At 38.8% G+C, this 20,499-nt stretch overlaps 1 protein-coding gene across 1 annotated transcript; it reads left to right on the forward strand.

The window, feature by feature from the left end:
- Positions 1–2,754: 2,754 nt before the first annotated feature.
- vapal (VAMP (vesicle-associated membrane protein)-associated protein A, like) lies at positions 2,755–20,486 on the forward strand. Its single transcript, XM_061045193.1, has 6 exons — positions 2,755–2,955; positions 10,152–10,304; positions 13,211–13,314; positions 15,346–15,426; positions 17,928–18,107; positions 19,399–20,486. The coding sequence occupies exons 1-6, from the start codon at positions 2,898–2,900 to the stop codon at positions 19,558–19,560; spliced, it is 738 nt and encodes a 245-aa protein (XP_060901176.1). The 5' UTR covers positions 2,755–2,897; the 3' UTR covers positions 19,561–20,486.
- The last annotated feature ends 13 nt before the right edge of the window (positions 20,487–20,499 follow it).

Below are 20,499 nucleotides of genomic sequence, written 5' to 3' on the forward strand. Positions count from 1 at the left end.
CTGCTGGACGGGCCACTTACAAAAAACATTTTGGGGAAAAATTAAGATTATACCTACTACTTCTTTAAGCATCACCACTACAATCTATTGTCTATCTAACAGTGATCAGATCTTTTTTTTTTTTAACTTCTCTTTATTGGGTTTTTTTCTTTTTTCAAATTCAGAAAAAACAAAAAAACAATCTGAGACATGTTTATTCATACCTCAAACCAACACAAAAAACTCAATAATAATAAATAAATAAAAAGATAAGATATAAAAAATGTAATATAATACCAAAATAATAAGATAAAAAGATTTAAATAGTAATAATAATACAACTTGAAGGATGTCTAGTGCTCTGGATTTTACTAAATTATTATTTTTTCCTGGAGTTGTTTTTGTTATAGTAATCTATAAATGGCTGCCATGTTGAGTAAAACAGATTCATCTTTCCTCTCAGGGTAAACTTTATTTTTTCTCACTGCAAATGCTTCATTACATCATTCATTAAAGCTTGATAAACTGGAGGATTTTTTTGTTTCCAGTTCAGCAGAATTATTCTTCTTGCTAACAGCGTAACAGTGATCAGATCTTTTAATAAGTTGGAAGATGACCGAAATAAACAAAAACTACACTTAAGACACAACAGCAAAAAACAGGTCGGCTAAGAAGGATATATTGAGATCCATAATATTCTGGGATTCATTTTGAATCGATGAGCTGCGTGTTTTCATAGTAGATTTTGGCCATGTCCATATGATAATAACACAGGGGTGCAAACTCATCAGGGATGAAAAAGGTGACATGGATCCAAACCTCCTAGGGGGGCCCGGGGGCATGTCCCCCCTGGAAGATTTATTTTAAATATCAGCTTTAAAATGTGAATTTATAGACGATTTTAGCATTCAGACCGACTAAAGAAGCAGTGGAAACAATAAGAAAAACACAATTGCTTGTCGATATCTATGTTCTGTTTTAACTTTTTGATAAAGCTTCAGTGAAACATGAAAAACCCCATGATGCACCCAACCTTCAGTCCCTTTTTATAAATGGGATGAATTTGCAGAACAGGACTTACCATGTTCCACTAAGGGCTGATGTGAAGGGCAGTCACTGTGCAGGTAGCTCTCAGAGCAGAGTCTGAGAGAACATAATACAGTCATCAAGGATGACACTGTTTTCACATATTATCTTCTATCATTAAATATGTAACATTATCAATATATTAACCTGATGTTTTGTTCCTGCTGGCCAAACAGTAAATATGATCAGACAGCATGTTTAACTTAAGACTTTTGAACAGAGGACTACCTCACTGGACTGTAAAATACAATATAACACACATCATAAACGTGCAATATATGTATAGTAATTTTACCCTTAGCTTTTCTTTTTATATCTATTTATATCTGCACCTTATTTTTTCTATGTGAATACTTGCTGCTGTTTTTAATCCTGCACTAACGAGTCAAATGCAACGAAATGTCGTTCTTATCTGCACTGTGAAGTACAAGTTTGAATGACAATAAAGAAAGTCTAAGTCTAACAGAAAAGGCTGGCTTGCTAACCAGACTTTGAATCTTTCCAGTGTTTACAAGGAAAATAACTTTATGTAAATTAGATTTACCCCCCCCCCCCCTCCTCCTCCTCCTCCAAATGTTTTTATTTCAGATCTAAATGAATCACACAAATGACATATTTGGGATCCAAAAACGGTGAATTTCGCCGAAAGGTGACAAGTTTGCACCCCTGATAACAATTTGTTGACATGTGATATAAAGTGTATGAACTAACTGAAAGTAAAGGACAATTAATACTTAGTTTAGTTTAGTTTAGTTTAGATGTTTATTGCCATTTGCACAGGTACAGGACAGTGCAGGTACATTGGAATTCTTGTGTGTTTCTCCCTGAGTCAGCTTCTACAAAAAAAAGTTAAAATTATATATAAAATAGAATAGCATTGTAAGAAAAAAAAGAAAGAGTACAAAAAAAGTAAAAAAATAAATAAGTTGTATTAACAGCTGAGCAAAGATATAATACAAAAACAATAAAAATAACAAGGGGAACACTGTACAATGAAATGAAAATATAAATATGTTTTCTTATTGCACCTTTGGTGATGCTGCTTTCAGCTGTTACGCTCCGAGACTGTGGAACAACCTTCATGAGGGTCTGAGAGGAGCCCAGAATATCGAGATTTTTAAACGCAGTCTTAAAACTCATTTATTCAGTCTGGCTTTTATATAGTGTTTTTATATCAATTCAAATCTAAACATTACTGTATTGTCTTTTTATCCTACTACAATTTTAAATATTTTCCTCTTATATATTTATTTTAATATCTTGTTGCTTTTATGTGTGTGTGTATTTTATTGTATTTTATTTTTATACATATATTTTATTTTTTAATTCTTATTGGTGTGCATTGGTCTCTCAATGATTTTATAAGCTACTTTTCGTCAATAACTTTTCTGCACTCTTGTTAAGCACTTTGAACTGCAATTTAATTTGTCTGAAAGGTGCTATATAAATAAAGTTTGATTGATTGATTGATTATTCTCACATGCTTTGTCAAAGTGATTTATTACCTCAAACACTGACCAATCAAAGTAAAATTTACCAGACTGCTCTCGTAGTATTTCATAAGGAGTTATTTGTATTTCACTTAGTACACTTATTCACATCTTTTGACAGTCTCTATGCTTCACACAACTCATCACTGTAATCACATCAGTTGCAGAGCCACGAGGGCGCGCAACAGGGCTGTGCGCGCTCCAGTATTTGTACCCACATGCTCGCTCTCACAGCTCAGTCAGCGTTTGACTCAGTAGTGGCAGCCACAGGATCCAGGATTTCCACTTGTCAGTTATACTCCCCGATACCGAAATCAAGTGCATCCCCCTTCAGCTAAAAAAATGTCAAAGTTGGATCAGATCCTTGTTCTTGACCCTCCCGTCGACCTCAAATTTAAAGGTAGGTGACTCCAACATTGTCTCAAACGCGTGAAATGTCCAGCGCTAACAGTGGTCGGTGGTTAACCTGACTGCAAGGGGTTTTTCACGGTCCCTTCCAGCGAATTTCCCTTGCTTGCTAACTCGCTAGCGTTCACCGCCATTTTAAGTTAGCAAAGACGGGGGCCCGCTGAATCCTCGCCCTGTAGTGACGTGGATAGCCCGGCGTGGCGTGCCTCTTTTGACCGCCTGCCGTTCGCGACCCGCTGCCTGACAACACCCGGCGACGAGGCGGAAGAGTGCGGGGGGGCATTTTCATCGCGAATTGAATGAAAGTGAACACGCAAAGCTGCATGTTTACAAGTGGTCTGACTTCTTCAGTAGCAGCATTAGCTTCCTACTATCGCTGCTCGTAGTGTTAGCAGGTATGTTGTTTCCTCCGGGGCTCAGCCTATTCCCTGTAATGCTTACAACCCGGACGTAATATATATATATATATGCAAGGAAATGCAACTTTCTTGGGGAGAAATGTCGCCTCAGACCTGGCACACACCTGACCAGACACATCTCCTATGTGAAGCACTGTGAAATAACAGACTGTTGCTATGGCAAACTTTAACTATAACAACCAGCAGCAGACTCAGCTTTAGGGAACATTTAGTACAAGCCCAGCCGGCTACCTCCAGTCAGCTCAGGTGGAAAAAAAAATGTTGACTGACAACATTGTTTTCTCACAACCACGGGCACAGAAAAGTAACCCACTGACTGCTCACCTGACAGTGATAACCATCAATGATGTGTCAGTGAACCTTTGACTTATGATGGCTGTGCAAACACAACTTGATATGCAGCTTAATAATTGTGCAATTAAATCTCTTTTAATGAGGCCATAGTTTAAATTATGGATTTTTTTTAATCAGTTTTGTAATTTAAAGGCCACTAATGAACACTTCACACTAAAACTGTATTAAGCTGAATTATTATTTTTTATTATTCTACTCTATTATTATGAGGGGGGCGGCTGTGGCTCGGTTGGTAGAGTCGTCGCCTCTCAACCAGACGTTCGAGGGGTTCGATCCCCAGCTGAGCAACACGTCCGATGTGTCACCTTGGGCGAGACACTTAACCCCGCATTGCTCCCGCTGCTTCGGTGGCGGTGTATGAATGCATTAGTGTTGTACCTACTCTTTGATGTACGTCGCTTTGGATAAAATCGTCTGCTAAGTGAATTGTAACATTATTATCTAATCTGCAAAGGCCATACTGCTGTAAGACAATCCCAGCAGTTCATTATTGCCATTATTCATTATTTTCTTTATTTCTTATATTTGTCTCAGTTACTAGTGTCTTGTCTTGTAGAGACAGGGCGCTGTTTTGTTGTTGCTGAATGCACCACTGTCAGAAAACCAAGAATCTTTCAGCCCATTGTGTTGCTGATCTGAAAGGCTGATTGTCAGTGAGGACTAGGTATGACTTGATAACCGATAACAGCCTTGACTTGACAAATTGTCAGAAAGGGTCACGGGTTCAAAATACCAGACAAACTGTATAGCTTTGGGTTAGGGAAAAAGTCACTGACATGTTATGGTCTCCTGTGTTAAGATGGATTTGTCATATCTTAAAATGCCATTACACAGTTCAGATCATGCACCTGGAGTATCACAGCGTGGAAACATGGCACAGGCTGTCTCATGATCGTGATGAACCTTGCAAACCCATGATCACTACCTGATACTTTCAGAGTGTTTTCGGAAGGACAAAAACGTTCGGACGTTAAGACGTTTGCAAGATGCACAAAATGCCAGTCAATGACATATGAAAAAGTTTCTGTTAAAAAAACAATAAAGCTCATGGAGAGTTGTTTTCAAAAGGATGGTAGGATTTTTATTTAATTTAAAGAGCAAACTCAACTTTATTAAGTTGCTGCAACAGGTATTTAAACTATTTGGCTCAACTCTTTAAGCCGTATAACTTTACACAAAGGATTGAAAATGGGGGGGGGGGGGGCAACAGAAAACCAAATATATTTCATGTGTGTCCTTCAGCTGAACCTGTAATTGATATCCTGTCTGATGTCAGAGACGTGGTCCATCATAATCTGATCATGGACCGCTTCATTGAACCTGATGAGGAGGTCCAAGAACCTGATTAAGAAATTCTGCTCCAATTAAACTTAAGCTGTTTACTGAACAGTCACATGGTCTACATTTCTTCCAACATTTAACTTCATTTTTACACTGTAATAGAATCGTGACTAAACCGCAAGACTATATCAAAAATAACACTGACACTTACGATCATTGATAATAGTTCTAACTTGCAACCCGTTCTGTGACATTTTTTTTTAAATGTTTCGGCCCCAATAATTGTTAACCTCCTGCATGAACCTGCTTTAAATTGACTGCTCAATTGATCTAATCAAATGATGTTGCTAAATGGAATACGAAGGGATAACTCCATTTGGAAGATGGCAGAGAAACACAGTCAAATGAAACGGTTCCTGCGCCGTCTTTTGAGAAGCAATACGAGGAGAAGGAAGATGACCACTGCTCCTTCACTGTCACAGAGGCCGAGCTAAATCGGTCCGCCTGTATCTGAGAGCTGGTCTCTTTTAGAGCCTCTGCTGGGATTCCTCCAGCAAGCTAGAGGGGGCAGCCCTCCTTTCCTTGGCTGGTATTTTTAGAATAGGACTGGCCTGGGGGACCCTTAACTCGGCGTACATGCAACGAGATGAGAGAGACGGCGCTAACACTGCTTGAGCAAAGGTGGCAACTCGAGAGTTAGGCAGTGGATGCAGGATATGTGGGTGTAGATCTGATGCGCACAACTTCTTTTCCAGTGTTGTATCCAAGGCAGTCTTGGTTTGAGTATTGCTCACAGTGTAGAAAACCCCACATGAGTTACAATTCATCTCAGTCAACCTTGTGTTCTTTTTTTGCTGATGCAGTTACTTTGTGTTCTGAGAGCTGGTTGTGTTTATTGGGTACATGTGACAGAGGAGGGTTTGATAAATAACCTGACTCATCCCCACCTCCTTTAAGGAGTGTTGCTCCTCTTCATAGTTGCTTATGTTGGCTGCATTAGCCGAAAGTTTCCCTTTCAGATATACTTTATTTTAGTGTTTCTTAACATCAGGACAGGATATCAGAAATAGAGCCTCAGGTGTAAGTGTTGACTGATCTCGGCCTATCTGAGATGTTTAAGGATCAGCGTTATGGTTTTAAATATGCTCTCATTTAATAACTTTTTTAGAGAATGTAAAAATGTATATCACAAGTGAAATACAGGAAACACAGCTGGGGGATAATTGGGAATATTGTCCCGCAGAGTGAACTCTGACTTCATGTCTGCAGCTCATGACATCACAGTTGAGCAGACGATAGTCCGCAGTCCGCATTAGAGCTCTGGTTATGACACATAGACTTGCATACAGTCATTTATTAAAGAAAGTTCCCCTACACATATTTGCATAGTACTATCCGTACACAACTGGTGCTAACCATACACTGTAAATAAATATGGAGGAAGCCTGAGTGATGTCAGCCATTGGTTACTGAAGGGGCCTGTGGAAGCCCGTCTATGGCGGTCGCCATGCTGGAAATACTGTCTCAGCCTAACTCTCAGTCAACCTAACACCAGGCTGGAGCTGGTGCTGAGGTTTTAAGTCTCCTGACTCCTACACAGCGCCCGCCAATCAGTCAGGTCAGCCTTGTGCCTTATTATCAAGAACTCTAAACCTTTACAAAATCAAAACAAATGAGTTATAACTGACTCCCGGTACAGATTGTTCCGATAAAGACATGCTATATTTAGACCAATTTAGTTTTTTGCAACCAGCTGTAAACATGTGTAATTCTGTTATATGAATTGTTCGATGAATTGCAGGTTTTTGTACTTTCGCGAAGGTTTCCTGCTTGGTGCTCATCCATAGAGAAAAAATTGATATCCAGTACGGCCCAACTATAGTCTTTGTGATTTCCCTCCTTGTATCACTGTATAAGTTTGACTTGTAAAATCTGTATTATTCAGACTCTTTCAGGCATGTCCACAGTTAGAGGAAATTGTTTATAAGCAGAAAACTCGGATGCTTCTCGCTATTTGACGACAGCAAATCACATTTTATTCCTCACTTATTCAAAACATCTGCAAGATAACTTTATCATCTCAAGAATTCAATGTGTGTGACTGGGGTAAATTTAATGCACATAAATTCACTGTACAACATCATTGTCATAAATATGACAGACAATTTTTAGGGTATTTATTAAAACGTCCACGAGTGTATGATTTGCATTTAAAATGATTGGCACAGTTGTTGGGTATGGCAAATGTGGGACTAAATGCCATGTATTTGTCCTCTTCCAGCACAGGCTAGAAAACAACATCATTTGTACAGTTCTAAATGCAACTTTATGGCCGGCTTGTTTTCTCTACCACCGGCCTCTTGAAAGCTACACAGGAATCGGTTGTAAAAACAGATATCATATGATGCAGACTCTGTGCCTGCGACAAAAGGTTTTTCAGGTTTGTAGGAATGCCTTTGTGATGCACCTGTTCCGAAAACAACACCCAACCCAACTCATCATCATAATATGTTAGCTTTAGCTGGGTGGAGCCACTCCAATCTGGTCCTGTAATGCTTGTTATCTCTCCGACTGCTGGGAGTGAAGGAAGGCTGAACGGAGGCTGTGTGCACTACAAAACAACAATTGAACGTTCTACTTTCTTGTTGATTTGACCAAGGAAAATGAATGAAAACATCAAAACTTAAAATCAGTTTACCCTACAGACAACTTGGTTATCTTTACACATTTTTATTACCAGTCATGTAACTCAGGTTTTAAGAAAAGCCTGACTATTATTTTTAAGAGATCATTCAGAAATATTATCTCAAAATAGACATTTGAACCTCACAGTTATCAGGTCATACATTTTATAATTTCACACACAAATCTTACTTAATCTTCTTAATCCACAAGAACGAGTACATATTGGGGATGTCGAGGATAAAACAGAAGACCTTTTATATCAGTCTTCAGAATCCTACTCGAGCAGTGTTAGTCCATGCCACCTTTTGTTCAGCCTTAAACTGTTGCACAAGGTTTTGGTAAATTTAAAGCTCTGTCCCATTTTAAAGGGTCATTGACGTGTCAAAGGATCAGAGGGCAAACCTCAAAGCTCACACACACTGAAAAGGGCCAATTAAGAGTTTGTTTGTTTCCTTAAAGCTTGACATTCCAGAGTTTCACGATTATTTTATATGTAACAACTGGGTGGGGAATTCTCCACAAGTCACCTGTTTGGATAAGGCTAATGTTTTTTTTTTTTTTTTATAACTGGGTGTGATGACAGACCGACAAGTAGGTGCTAATAGCTCTCTGCTAGGAGTGGCCCTTTTCTGCCTTTTTAAAGATTGACTCACTGTTTTAATTTTCTAGAGTAAGTATCTGGTAATATTGAACTTTTGATAATTTGCAGGTATCAGAGTATACACATACCTCTCCTGTTGGCTCGTGAATATTATAAGACATGAATTAACTTGCCATGTGAATAGGAGTCAGTATTGTTGTTTTGATCGTACCATAAAAGCAAGATGGCCGACCACGGGGCTGAGAAACCGATTACCCTTTAGTAACCTGGTTTGTGTCATTTTAACTGCTGCTAAATCTTCAACCTGAGATGATGTGAACGAGCTACAAGAGCCCTACTTTCCACAAGCGCGGTTAGCTATTGTATTCTTAAATACTCTGTTCAACTATTACAAATAGAATCTGATTCTGTGGGAAACACAATAGTTAGCTTGTTGATTTAGCAGCTAATGAATTGTCCTTGAGCATTGACTGTTTAGCTTTGAAGACTTGGTATTATAGCTCTTCTTCTACTCTCCAGCTCCACCCTTTCTTTGAAATAGGATCACGTCTGGCCCAGAAAAACACAACATGGCAAAGACAAACAAATGGATGACGTCAAGGTGGCTACGTCCAGTATTTATACAGTCTCTGATTCAAACTTCCACCCAGATTAGTTTTCCATTAATTTTATGAGTAGAATTTTGGAAATTGAAATAAACTCTTGACGGGCAACTGGCAAGCAGTGCAGCAGGTCAAATCAGACCTCAGCCGTGGCAGTGCGGTTATGTCTAACCAGGTATCATGGGACATACGTTTCTCCGTCTGCCAGTCTAATTGTGCTCAATCAAATTGTGGGTACTTCTGACTTGGCTTGAAGTTTTGTTTTTGACATGTTATGACTTCGAAAAGCTGGATAATGCTGACGGTTAGGGACCTAATTTGGCGAAGACTCTGTCACAAGATGGAGGCCAAACTGTTGATCTCCTGATATACTCTGACCTGAGTATGAAACGGTATAAATACAAAGCAGGTGGTTTGACTTGCTGCTTGTGTAGAAATATCGGAAGAGATTCTGATCGTCATGACTACTTCATACTACTTTCACACGTCAAGTCAAAGCTATAAAATGATAAAGTGCGTTGTTTGTATTGCAAAGACAATTAAAAGAGGAACATCTCTCTAAACAAAGTGATGCAGAACATGTCTGAACAGTGAGGAACTTCTTCTTAGAGTAAAAATATTAACTATTGCTGTTGTGTAAATGAAATAATACTGGTAATATATTCACATTCTGCCTACTGTGATCCTCATCTGTTCCCTGTTCTAGGGTGAGATTAGGTAAAACTGTCCTGAAATACTGTTTGAAGCCAGAAACTTCACTATTCAATTAGTCCTTTTAATCATAGACGCCTAATTGAGTTGCCCCCTGATGTTTTTTCAACTAGTCCTTTCAGAAGTTCCTTTTAAGACTCTTGCACTGAAACACTACTGGACCTCTATGTCTTCAAGGCAGGAATACATTTTCACCTGAAAAATAGGATTCCCCCTATATCTGCTGTGTCATCATAAACATGTTTGATATTCGGGAATTCAGCCAGTTCACTCAAAAAATTGTCTTTCTTGCAAATTCCAGCATTTTTCTTTTTTTTTTATCTCTCCTGTAACTCTGCTGTGGTGAACTTTGTTCTGGATGTGTTGCCAGAAAAATGTTCTTTTAGTTCTTAATCATATGTAACTGTACATTTTTTTTTTTTTTTTTTTTTTTTTGAGAAATCTGCTGTAGTGCTGCTGTGTCGGTATGCACAGCGGACGAGTGTACTCCAAAGTACAGAAGCACTTTTTCACTTTTGTATTCTGTGTCCATCAGGTCCTTTCACAGATGTAGTCACCACGAACCTCAAATTGAAGAACCCTTCTGACAGAAGAGTGTGTTTCAAAGTGAAGACGACCGCACCGCGCAGGTACTGTGTACGGCCAAACAGCGGGGTCATCGATCCAGGAGCAACTGTCATTATCTCCGGTATGTTTTCACTTATTTCATTTCTTTTGAGATCTGTGAACCCGAAATTCCCTTTGACCCAAAAAGTTTTGTTGCTGATTTGGAGGGACAGTGGGGAACCTTCGTTGGAAAACTAGGTCAGGAAGGTGGAGCGTGATTTCCTCGTAGGTCAACAAAGCAACATGCTAAGTTGAAGCTGAGGTGTCAAAGCACCAAGCTGGGATTTCTAGATGCAGTGTCATCAAGCCCCCTGCTGAGCTCCGACATGCGGACAGCAGAGGATCAGGAGAAAGACGCTGCAGCTACATCAAACGTGCTTAAAACACACCTTACTTTCATAAAAACACTGACATTGTAAGGAGGGGAAAACATTTTTTATAAATCACACCCAAACAGCCAATTTCACGATATTCTGCGTCTTAAAGTTTTCATTTTCAATTCTGTGATTCCGTCTTTGTTCTCCTCAATGTGAAAATCATAGGGCCCGAATACTGAAGTAGACTTTTAAAAGTCTCAAACAGAGGCCGAGCTACAACCTTCTTCTGTCTTCACCATGAAGTGATCTGCAGATTAGTTTGACTTATTTATTGTGATCAATGTTTTTATTTGATCAGTCTTTGCTCATGTGCAGGCAAACACATAAAACAAAAGACATATGTATATTAATCCATTTATCAGTTAATTTAATTAATGAAATGCAGAAAAACTCATCACAACTTTCCCAAAGCTGTACATTACTCCATCAAATAGTTGTTTTTTCTGACCAAAAACCCAAACCATAAATACAAAAACAAACAAAAAGAAAAGCGGCAAATTGTTACATTCAAGAATCTCGAACCAGCAAATATTTTTCTGTTTGCTTTAAAAGTGACGAGTATGTTTAATAAAGTATTCAAAACAAATAACACTTGAGGGTTTGTACCTTGTTTTTTTTTTTTTTTTTAAATAAATGCATAGATGTAATCCAGTCACAGTGCACTGAAGGCAGGGAGGAGAGCAGGACAACACTCATGACTGAGGAGGTCGTTGTGGTTGAAGATATATTCCTGAATCATTCTTATTAGAGTGAAACACACGGGGTGCGTTCGAATTGTCCCTCCTATCTCCTTTCACTGTCCACTTTACCTTAACCCCGGGGAAAACGTCATGAGGTTAAGGAAAGATGTTAGGAGAACTCATAAAGGACTTGGGGAAAGGTGATCTCGTTGCTCTGACAATCCGACCACATTTCCACTAGGCCACGTCATTAAATGCGACGGGCCGGCGGAGGTTAATGACGTGAAACTACAATGTTCCCGAAAATGGACTACAAAAAGATCATCTAAAAAACTTTCCCCTGTGCCGGTGAAATAATCCTAATCACCACAAGGTTGGGATTGAAATAAAAGAAATATAGACTACCAGGCTACAAGTAAAAAAAGTGAAACCATCAGCTTCCTGTCCACAGAAATCAACATCAAAATAAGTGTGAAATTAATTGTTAAATTTATACACAATGTTTAATACAAATGTACAACAGCACAAAGCATTCTTAAGTAAATGAAATACGTTGAATAAAACATCTGGATAAAAATGTCTCTTATCTTTTATCCCTCACATGATCTGTGTCACTTTATGGTCATCGTTAATGTTCGTGAACGGTCGGATGCGCGACTCGCTTTAAATGTTGCGGCCGCAAGGAATTGTGGGGCGGCATAGCTCATCTCCTTTGGTAAAGGATGGTCCAGTGTATCATAAGCTAAAGGAGGTTATAAAGGAAGCATTGATCCACCTTTCCTTAACTTTTAGAGAATTCGAACGGCTCTTATCATGGCCGTCACTTAAATGCTTCCGGGTCATTTCACTCAGTTAGGAACCTTCCTAAGCAAAAATGACAATTCGAACGCACCCACGGTGTTCTTTGTTTCTATTATTGAAGGTCATTGAAGTCATGTGCATACCTTGATTTGAAAACTCAAACCATTGATTCAGCTGATTGGCTGCTCATAAACTAACTTGTGTCAATGTGCGAGACAATCTGCCAAAACTAAATATTAGAGAACTGCACAGCGTGAGCTCTGTTTGTCGGAGGACTCAAATGCTGGAGCCACTTTTAGAGCGAAGTTGGCACAAAAATGTCTTGTCGTACCAATGTATGTCCTCTAAAACTGTTTTTCTTTGAGTGTAAATGTTGCTTTTGAACTGTAGCATGAGCAAAGGGGTATTAATGAGAGCGACCTGGTTAAACACTGTTTTTTTAATCTGCCGTTAAGGGAGCACTTGGACTCAACATGGCTGCTGCTTCTTGGTTGCTTTATTCATCATGGAGTCTTGTTAAGGACATTTGTCTTGCTCAAATTGTCCTCGGCGCCGTCTGAGGCTATCAAATAAACTTTGAGTTGCATGTTTTAAAATGTGGACCATAAAACACAAAGTTCCTTCCTGCTCTGTCGACAGCTTAAATAAATTCAGTACTGGAACACAAACCAGTGAGCTGAGCCACTTCTCAGTGTTCAGTGTGTTTTTAATACTCATCATTTACTGAATATAGTTTAATACACGGCAGCTGTTTCATCATTTTATAGTTGTGAATGAAAAGAGCTGTTAATTTTATTTTTTATTTTTTTACATTGTACAGTAAAAGTTATAATAATTGAGTAAAACGGCTGTCCAACAAGGTTGGAGATATGTTATCACTACTTTACATTTGGAGAAATTAAATAGATTTTCTATCAATAAGTTTGGAGACGGCAAAGTAACTCATGGAAACAACACGACATAGATCAGATGTGAATTAAAATGAAATAAGGGGCTTTAAATTCAGGGAAAATGTGTGTGTGTGTTATCACCAGGAAGATATTTGTGATTTGTTATGTTTGATATTTTGTGTGTTTGTGATTTATATTCTGTGCTCAAATGATCTAACATTGTTCATCTTTTGCCTACAGTCATGCTACAGCCGTTTGACTACGACCCCAACGAGAAAAGTAAACACAAATTCATGGTGCAGACCATTTTTGCCCCTCCAAATGTTTCTGATATGGATTCATTGGTGAGTTTTTCTTGAACTATCTTTTCTTGTAAAGACATTATTTTAAAGGGTTGGTCGATGTGTTAAAATATAATTTACAGTGATGTTTCATCCTAACCTTTTTGAAGCAGCCTATGGTCTGTATAAGGTTCGTGTGATCGTGTGAATCCTGCTGCGCTGCAACAAACAGTGACTGGAGTAGACACAGAGCAGGGCATTAAATACAGTATGTCATGTAGGAGTACGTGCTCATTTTTCACACTATTTTAAGTATTCTGCAACTTTTTGAATGAAAGTTGTGGAATACTGTGTAATACAAGTTTCACAGCCTGAAGTCAGGCTTGTATTGATTGTCAAATGTTACCCATCAGAACTAAGACTTTAGATGATCAGTCTCTGAAGCCTTCACAGAATGTTTAGTTTTGTTGTTTGAGTCTCTTTTTTTAAATCCAGAGTTGTCTTATGTGAGGTCAGTGGGAATAAGATATAAAAGAGCACATTAATTAAATCAGATGATGGTAGAGGTATTTAAACCATTTTATATCCAACACCAGCTTTCACTGTATCGTGGTATAAATTGTTATTGACATTGAAGAGTTACACATACCTGCTCTGCTCACACTCTGCCACTGTCAAACATGTCAGAAATTCCTCCGACTGATCGGCAGCAACTGTTTAATCGGTGATCGGCCTCAGTGAATACTGCACTACTCACGCCAGGCGATTGGGCTGATATTCAGCTCGACTTCAGAATGATCAGGTCTAAAGCGTACACTCGCCGGGCTTAAGAAACGATTTGCTAACAAAAAAATTGAGAGTAAACAACGATTAAAATGTCCAAACTGTTTGGCAAGAAAAGTGCAGAAGTTCTGAATACACATTATTGTTTGTTGTATGAAGTTTCAGTGTTTGATATTCACACAGTTAGAAAAAAGGATTCTTTTAAATTCAAGCTTGAAGCAATTGTTTTCTTCCATAGCTGTGTAAAATAAAATCATACATTTTGTTGTGTTAGAAATCTGTTTCCTTTGAATCATCTGTGTGGGTCCCCACAGTGTTTGCTACATTACTCAGCCGGCCTCCACAAAATAAACAACCCATCCAGTCACAGTGTTGATAGTGATCTCAACTGAGGACTTTCTCATTTCAATCAGAATCATTTTTAGCAGATTGTTTGAGAAAAAAAGTCAAACGCTGTTTATCCTGACTTTAACGTCTCCAGGTATCTTGATGTGATGTTTCAGGTATCCTTTCCAAAATGGTGGAGAGAACAAAAGCTTTTGAACATAAGCTTCACTCATCTAATATAAAAGTATAAAAAGGCAACTAATGAATGATTTGCATTTTTCATACTGGACATGCTATTTATAAAATCCAGATGTTTACTGGACTTTGATGTGTGTTGTCTTTATCTTCATACACTTTTGTTCTTTACCTGTTTTGTAAAGCTCTGTGATGTTGTCATAATTGGCTTGTCCAAAAACAACAAATTAATTTTCCAGATTTCCACTAGGGGGCAGCAAAAGCTTATTTCTCCAGACAGTCAAACATGGATATACCAGTTCTCTGTGTTGATGAACTGGCTGCTCCTGAGTCAGAAGCTAAATCCAGGAAGTGTAGGGGAACTTAAATCCATCAAGTTGTTATTTTTACCAGGCTCCATGGCCTTATTGAGTTATGAAAAGGAACCTGTGCTTAATTAGCTTTTTTTTAAAAAACCAGCACCTGTGTGTAAACCTACAAAAATACTTAACAACTTTCAGATAAACACATTTCCAAAAGGTTGGAGACACAGTTACAGACCCCACAAATCATGAAAAATATATATTCCTGTGAAAAGTCTGGGGCTGTTTTGTGTCTTAAAATTAGACCGGGTGTATAACTGCTTTTAAATGAAGCTGTGCATGTTTTATGTTTATGCCATGTCTTTATATTAAAGGATGCATTGCATATGAAAAGTATGAAGTAGGTTGTGTGTGGATAGAATCCAGCTGCTAGCAGTTTGACTTGATGAATAACCCCCCCCCCTTTTTTTTTCGTCATCTCCACCAGTGGAAAGATGCAAAACCTGATGATCTCATGGATTCCAAGCTGAGATGTGTCTTTGAACTGCCTTCTGAAAACGATAAAATGGTAAGGGACACTGGTGCAACGTAAAAGCATCCTTCTGTTTCGGATCGGATCACCAAGACAAAAGCAAAAAAAAAAACATTTCTACTCGGCTAGCTGTGACCATAACTGAATTTAAAGACGACAACAAATCACCATGCATCTCAATAATAATTTATCACAACTGAATTTTCCGCTCTAGTTACACATTGCATGTTTATTTAACTTTTAGCAAACAGATAAACCTGAACTCTCTTTTCATGTAGAAGGTGCTTCTAAAACATCGGTGTACAGCAGTCTGTTGTGTAAAAAGCTGCATCATTTCTACACTCGTGTATTAACCTACAAGTGTTGTATTGGAAAAATGAAAAGTGTTGCTTATGTTTTGTCATTCCCCACTCAGCATCAGAATGATGAACAAGCTGAATCAAAACCGCAGTTTCCCCGTTCTCTATAAGCTGTATACAAAACGGAGATTTATTACAGCTATTGTTATGGATGACATTACTTGATCATCTATAAAAGGATGCCTCTGCACACTGGGAGCCTGTAATAATGATCCCTCAGTGTAAACAGGATTTAGATAAGCAGTGCTACTGGATTCTTCTGCAGGCCCTCACAGATGAGACAAAAACCCCACAAAGCTTTCCAGATTTAACGTAATGCCAAGAAGCTACAGAGTGGCTATGTAGACCGCTGAGTCAGCACAGTATCTTCTCTCTACCTAAGCATGTGTATCATGTACGTTATGTGCAACATGTGCGGTATGCCGCTCTGTATGATGGATAGTGTTGGTTGTAATCTTATAACTCTGGAACGCACATAGGATTTAGGATCAGCATTTTTTGAAGTGTGTATAAAGAGCCGGGTGCTTCAGTGCCTTTTTTAGTAAATGGACCACATATTTAGAGTGACTTCCCGAGTTTTGTAACCACTCAAAGATCTTCCAATGACATGCCCAGTCACCCCAAACATTCATACTCATTCACACACTGTGTGACTGCAATCAGGAGAAAGATAGTGCTCAGTATCTCGCCCAATATCTTACATTCAGCGCGGAGCAGTAGAAGACGTTCTTGTCCTCCTGAGCTACAGTACATCAATGTTTCATGTCAGCTATTAAGAACTGGCAAGTTCTTAAAGCTGGTAGATTAAGGATGTCCCCAGGCGACTCATTTCCTAGTAGGTCAAACAGACATTTAAATCCAGACTAACTGATGAATTTAAAGGTAAGAAAACACTCAGTCAAAGTGGAACACAGCTTATTGTAAATGATCTGCCAGGAAACTGTTTTATTGATTTTAATTTGCGGAGTGTGGCTAACGCTAACCGTGCTAGTTACTGAAAAGATCTAATACACGTGAAACTGAAACGACATCAAATCTGGTAAGAATCATAATTCTGTTTAGCTTCTTCTACCTTGATGAACAGAAACTTAAAAACATGTAGTGTACATTTAAATGTATGTATTTGATGTTTAATTACTCTGACTAGATACCTCAAATAAAATAAAAAAACAGAATTGTAGGAACGAAGATGTGAACTAAAAGATCTAACAAACATTTTTATTGACTTTATAATGTTGTCTGTTTCTTAGAAGGTCTTCTTAAACTCGGGACGTGTGCTTTTCGCTACATGGTTAAACATCATCTCCCTCGCTAGTTGGCAACAGAATCACTAGACTGTTAAACTAATGATTCATGTTTTGGCCTTCGATGCTGGTAAAAAGTTATGCTCAAACTACAGTGCAACCATCCGTCACTGTGGCTGTAGCTCCAGTTAATGGGCCTGCCAGTATTTTGTTGTAGAAAATGGAGATAAAGTCGTATTCAGGCTGCGTCAGCTTAAACTGGCATTTCGACCAAGGCAATGCGTAATCACATTTAGCTCGGACATGTGGATGTTTCCTGCAGGGAGGACCGCAGGCTGGCAGTGCTAGCGCTGCTAACCTTAGCCACACTGGGAAAACCAAATGACATCATTTACCCAATACCCGCTGACATTTTTAAATAAATTTTGCTCAATTCTGACTGTTTTCTTATCATTATACTACTTGGTTAAAGGGAATTTAAGTTTCAGTTTAAACTACTAGAAAACGAGTCGGCATATAAACGTATGAGGAAACTTCTGATCTCTGCTTTTATGCTATTTTGTATCATTTGATTTAAAAGCTAGTCGGGTCTTGATAGGTTTCTAAATACATGCCTGACCTGGATTGTTCTGTAAGGGTTAATTACATCACCTTTTGTCTTTGTATTTATTGTCAGGCCTTAAATTCAGTCATTGTTTTATCATTACAAAGCCCCCATGATGTCATGTAATCTGTCCCATAAAACAAAGCCACATCAAACAGGACTTGTGGAGGGATGCATTTCCTCCTTGGTCTCTTTGATCTGATGTTGTGAGTGTCTGGACCTCGGACAACACTGCCTTTCTTTGGCTCAGTCTCCCGTCTAGAGGCTAACCTCCATACTCGACTCAGAGCATGCTGGATCTCACTTTAGTGCTTCTCTCCCTCTGCTCAGAATGACGTGGAGGCGACAAAAGCAGCCCCGGTGATGAACTCTGCGAAGGCCGACCCATCATCAGCCTCTGTGCCTGTCACTGCCTCATTGGACGAGTCGGAGATGAAGAAAGTTCTGGAGAAGTGCAAGAGGCTTCAAGCTGAGATGAATAAGCTGGCTGAGGAGAACCGGCAATTAAAGGTTAGAGGTGTTGATCAATTATATCCAGGACATGATGACACAATGTGTTTCCCTTGTGCCTGAAAACTAAAAGTAAATGTTAAACCATTGAACCACCTCAAAGGAAAATAAATAAAGTGTTTCTACGCTCTCGCTGAGATTCAGCCTGACAAACACCAAGCTTCTTCTTCAAGGCCAAATCAAAATTAGGTCAAATATTTAAAACAAAGGAAATTATATTTCATGTGGTTTTGTCGAAGGACTCAAACAACAAACGTTACTGTTGCACTTTTTTTGTGGATATATGTTGAGTTACTTCAACACTTGCTTAGAAAGAACCGAAAGTCTTGCAGTGCTTTTTTTAAATAAAAAGTGACATCATAAATCTCAATGCCCACAGTAAAAAAAAAAAAAAAAAACACTGAATTTATCTCTAGTAGTTGTTGAGTGTCCAAATGTTGGTACTGTTAGAAGGCCCCCGAAATTTAAATTTGACAGATTATAAATTTAGATTTGTTCATTTCTTGCTCAAACATCCATCACGAGTTCAAAGGGACACGCTTGCTCTTAAAGCATCCCATGTAATACATCTCATCAGTGCTAAGGCCAAAGAAGCTCTTTGTATCAAAGAACAGCTGATTGAATTGAGCTTATAGTTGTTTTCCACTGGGTGATGAGGTAAGTCCACTTGTGTGTTTTTTTTTTTTTTTTTACAAAGCTTTTATGAAATATTTGATGAAGAAAACAGCGGTTGTGCATCGGAAGCATTGAGTCATTGCTTTAGTTGAGACACGAGCCCACTTAGGCTCCATAGATTACTACATTTTGAGCACCGTGTGTGTCCTCATGTAGATGATATTCACAGTTCAGCAGAAAGTGTTTCACACTAGTTAATGACAGTTAATATTGATAATCTCTTATGTAGGTATTTGTTTGAGAAAGCATTGATGTCCAGTGTCTTTGCAGTCGGTCACATCATTGCACATCAGTCCATCGTAAAAAAAAACCTGCTTTCATCTTTCCTCAAAATGGAACTACATCCACTATATCAGTGATTGGTACATTTTTACCCCGACAAAACCAGTACCTGTTTAAATCACATTTTAGATGGGCTAAACATTACAGTAGCTTGTAGGCAAATGTTTGCTGCTATAAGATGAAGATGCTGCTGCTAGAATTTATATCTGATGATGAGAGAGGAATGAACAGAGGAATTTATTTTCTTATTTAAATGAAGGGGAGTATTTCTCGATGATTTTAAAGACTAGATGAGTTATGAATTATGTCTGCTCCTCCTCCTCCTCTGTCGCAGGATGAAGGCGTTCGAATGAGAAAGGCACCCCGCTCAGACCACATGACATCAAACTCAACCAGCCTCCTCGGCAGAGAATCCAGCACCGCCTCCCTGCCCTCCCTCCTCGTCGTCATAGCAGCCATCTTCATCGGATTCTTCCTAGGGAAGTTCATCTTGTAGACTGGGAGATGCATGCCAGCCGTGTCCACCCCCCCCCCCCCCCCCCCGCCCTTCCTCCCCTCCTCCCCCCCCTCTCCCCCTCTTGCTCCCTTCCCCTTCGACTCCGGAATAAAAACAGGCCTGGAAAAACCGAGAAGTCTTTCTGTTGACTTTGCCATATCATTGGTAGTGTGGCCTACAGTGAACACATCTGTACAGCATCATTCGAAGGCGTCGCCTTTTTACAGTCTCACACGGTTAGTACACACAGAGGGTTGAGAAAAGAAAGGCGACACACAAGTGATTGCTCCCCTTTTCTTTTCTTTTGTTGTTGTTTTGTGTTTTGTTCTTTTTAATGGCTGGATTATACAGATTATACGCCGGGACAATGAAAGTTGTATACTATCAGTCAAAACGGAGGTTGCACCATGAGTTAACCATGGGCAAGAGGCGGTCACAAAGATTAGGTTTTCTCTCTCTCTCTCTCTCTCTCTCTCTCTCGCTCTCTCTCTCGCTCTCTGTTGTTTTTAATAGGAATTGAATGGAATGTTAGGTGTCTTGTAAATGTTGTTTTAAATCCTTTTAAACACAGAAAGGACAGAACTTCCATCATAACGACCTTGCTACCTGTTGCTGGATTGCCTCCGAATTAAATTTGTTCAGTTTGTAATTTCTTCTTCTTCTTCTCGTCTTGGGATGTTCAGGTCCAGCTGGGGATTATAGGTGCCTCCTTCTTGTACATTTCTGTCCTTTTTTTTTTCCTTTTCCTCTCACAACACCGATACAGACTTTATTATTATTATTTTTATTATTATTATTTTTATTATTATAATAATTATTATACAAATCATATATCCCTTGAGGCAAATATTGACTGAAATAAGGTCTCATTCTCAAAATCCTGTCCCATGGTATTAAGCATTGAAAAATAAAAATGAAAAAATGTGGTTTGGATAGCCG

This window comes from Labrus mixtus, chromosome 8 (genome assembly GCF_963584025.1).
Source record: "Labrus mixtus chromosome 8, fLabMix1.1, whole genome shotgun sequence".
Classification (NCBI taxonomy): domain Eukaryota; kingdom Metazoa; phylum Chordata; class Actinopteri; order Labriformes; family Labridae; genus Labrus; species Labrus mixtus.

Coding starts and splice junctions, on each gene's coding strand:
- vapal (XM_061045193.1), top strand. CDS start 2,898: ATGTCAAAGTTGGATCAGATCCTTGTTCTTGACCCTCCCGTCGACCTC. Junction 2,956..10,151: donor CGTCGACCTCAAATTTAAAG/GTAGGTGACTCC, acceptor TGTGTCCATCAG/GTCCTTTCACAGATGTAGTC. Junction 15,427..17,927: donor CTTCTGAAAACGATAAAATG/GTAAGGGACACT, acceptor CCCTCTGCTCAG/AATGACGTGGAGGCGACAAA.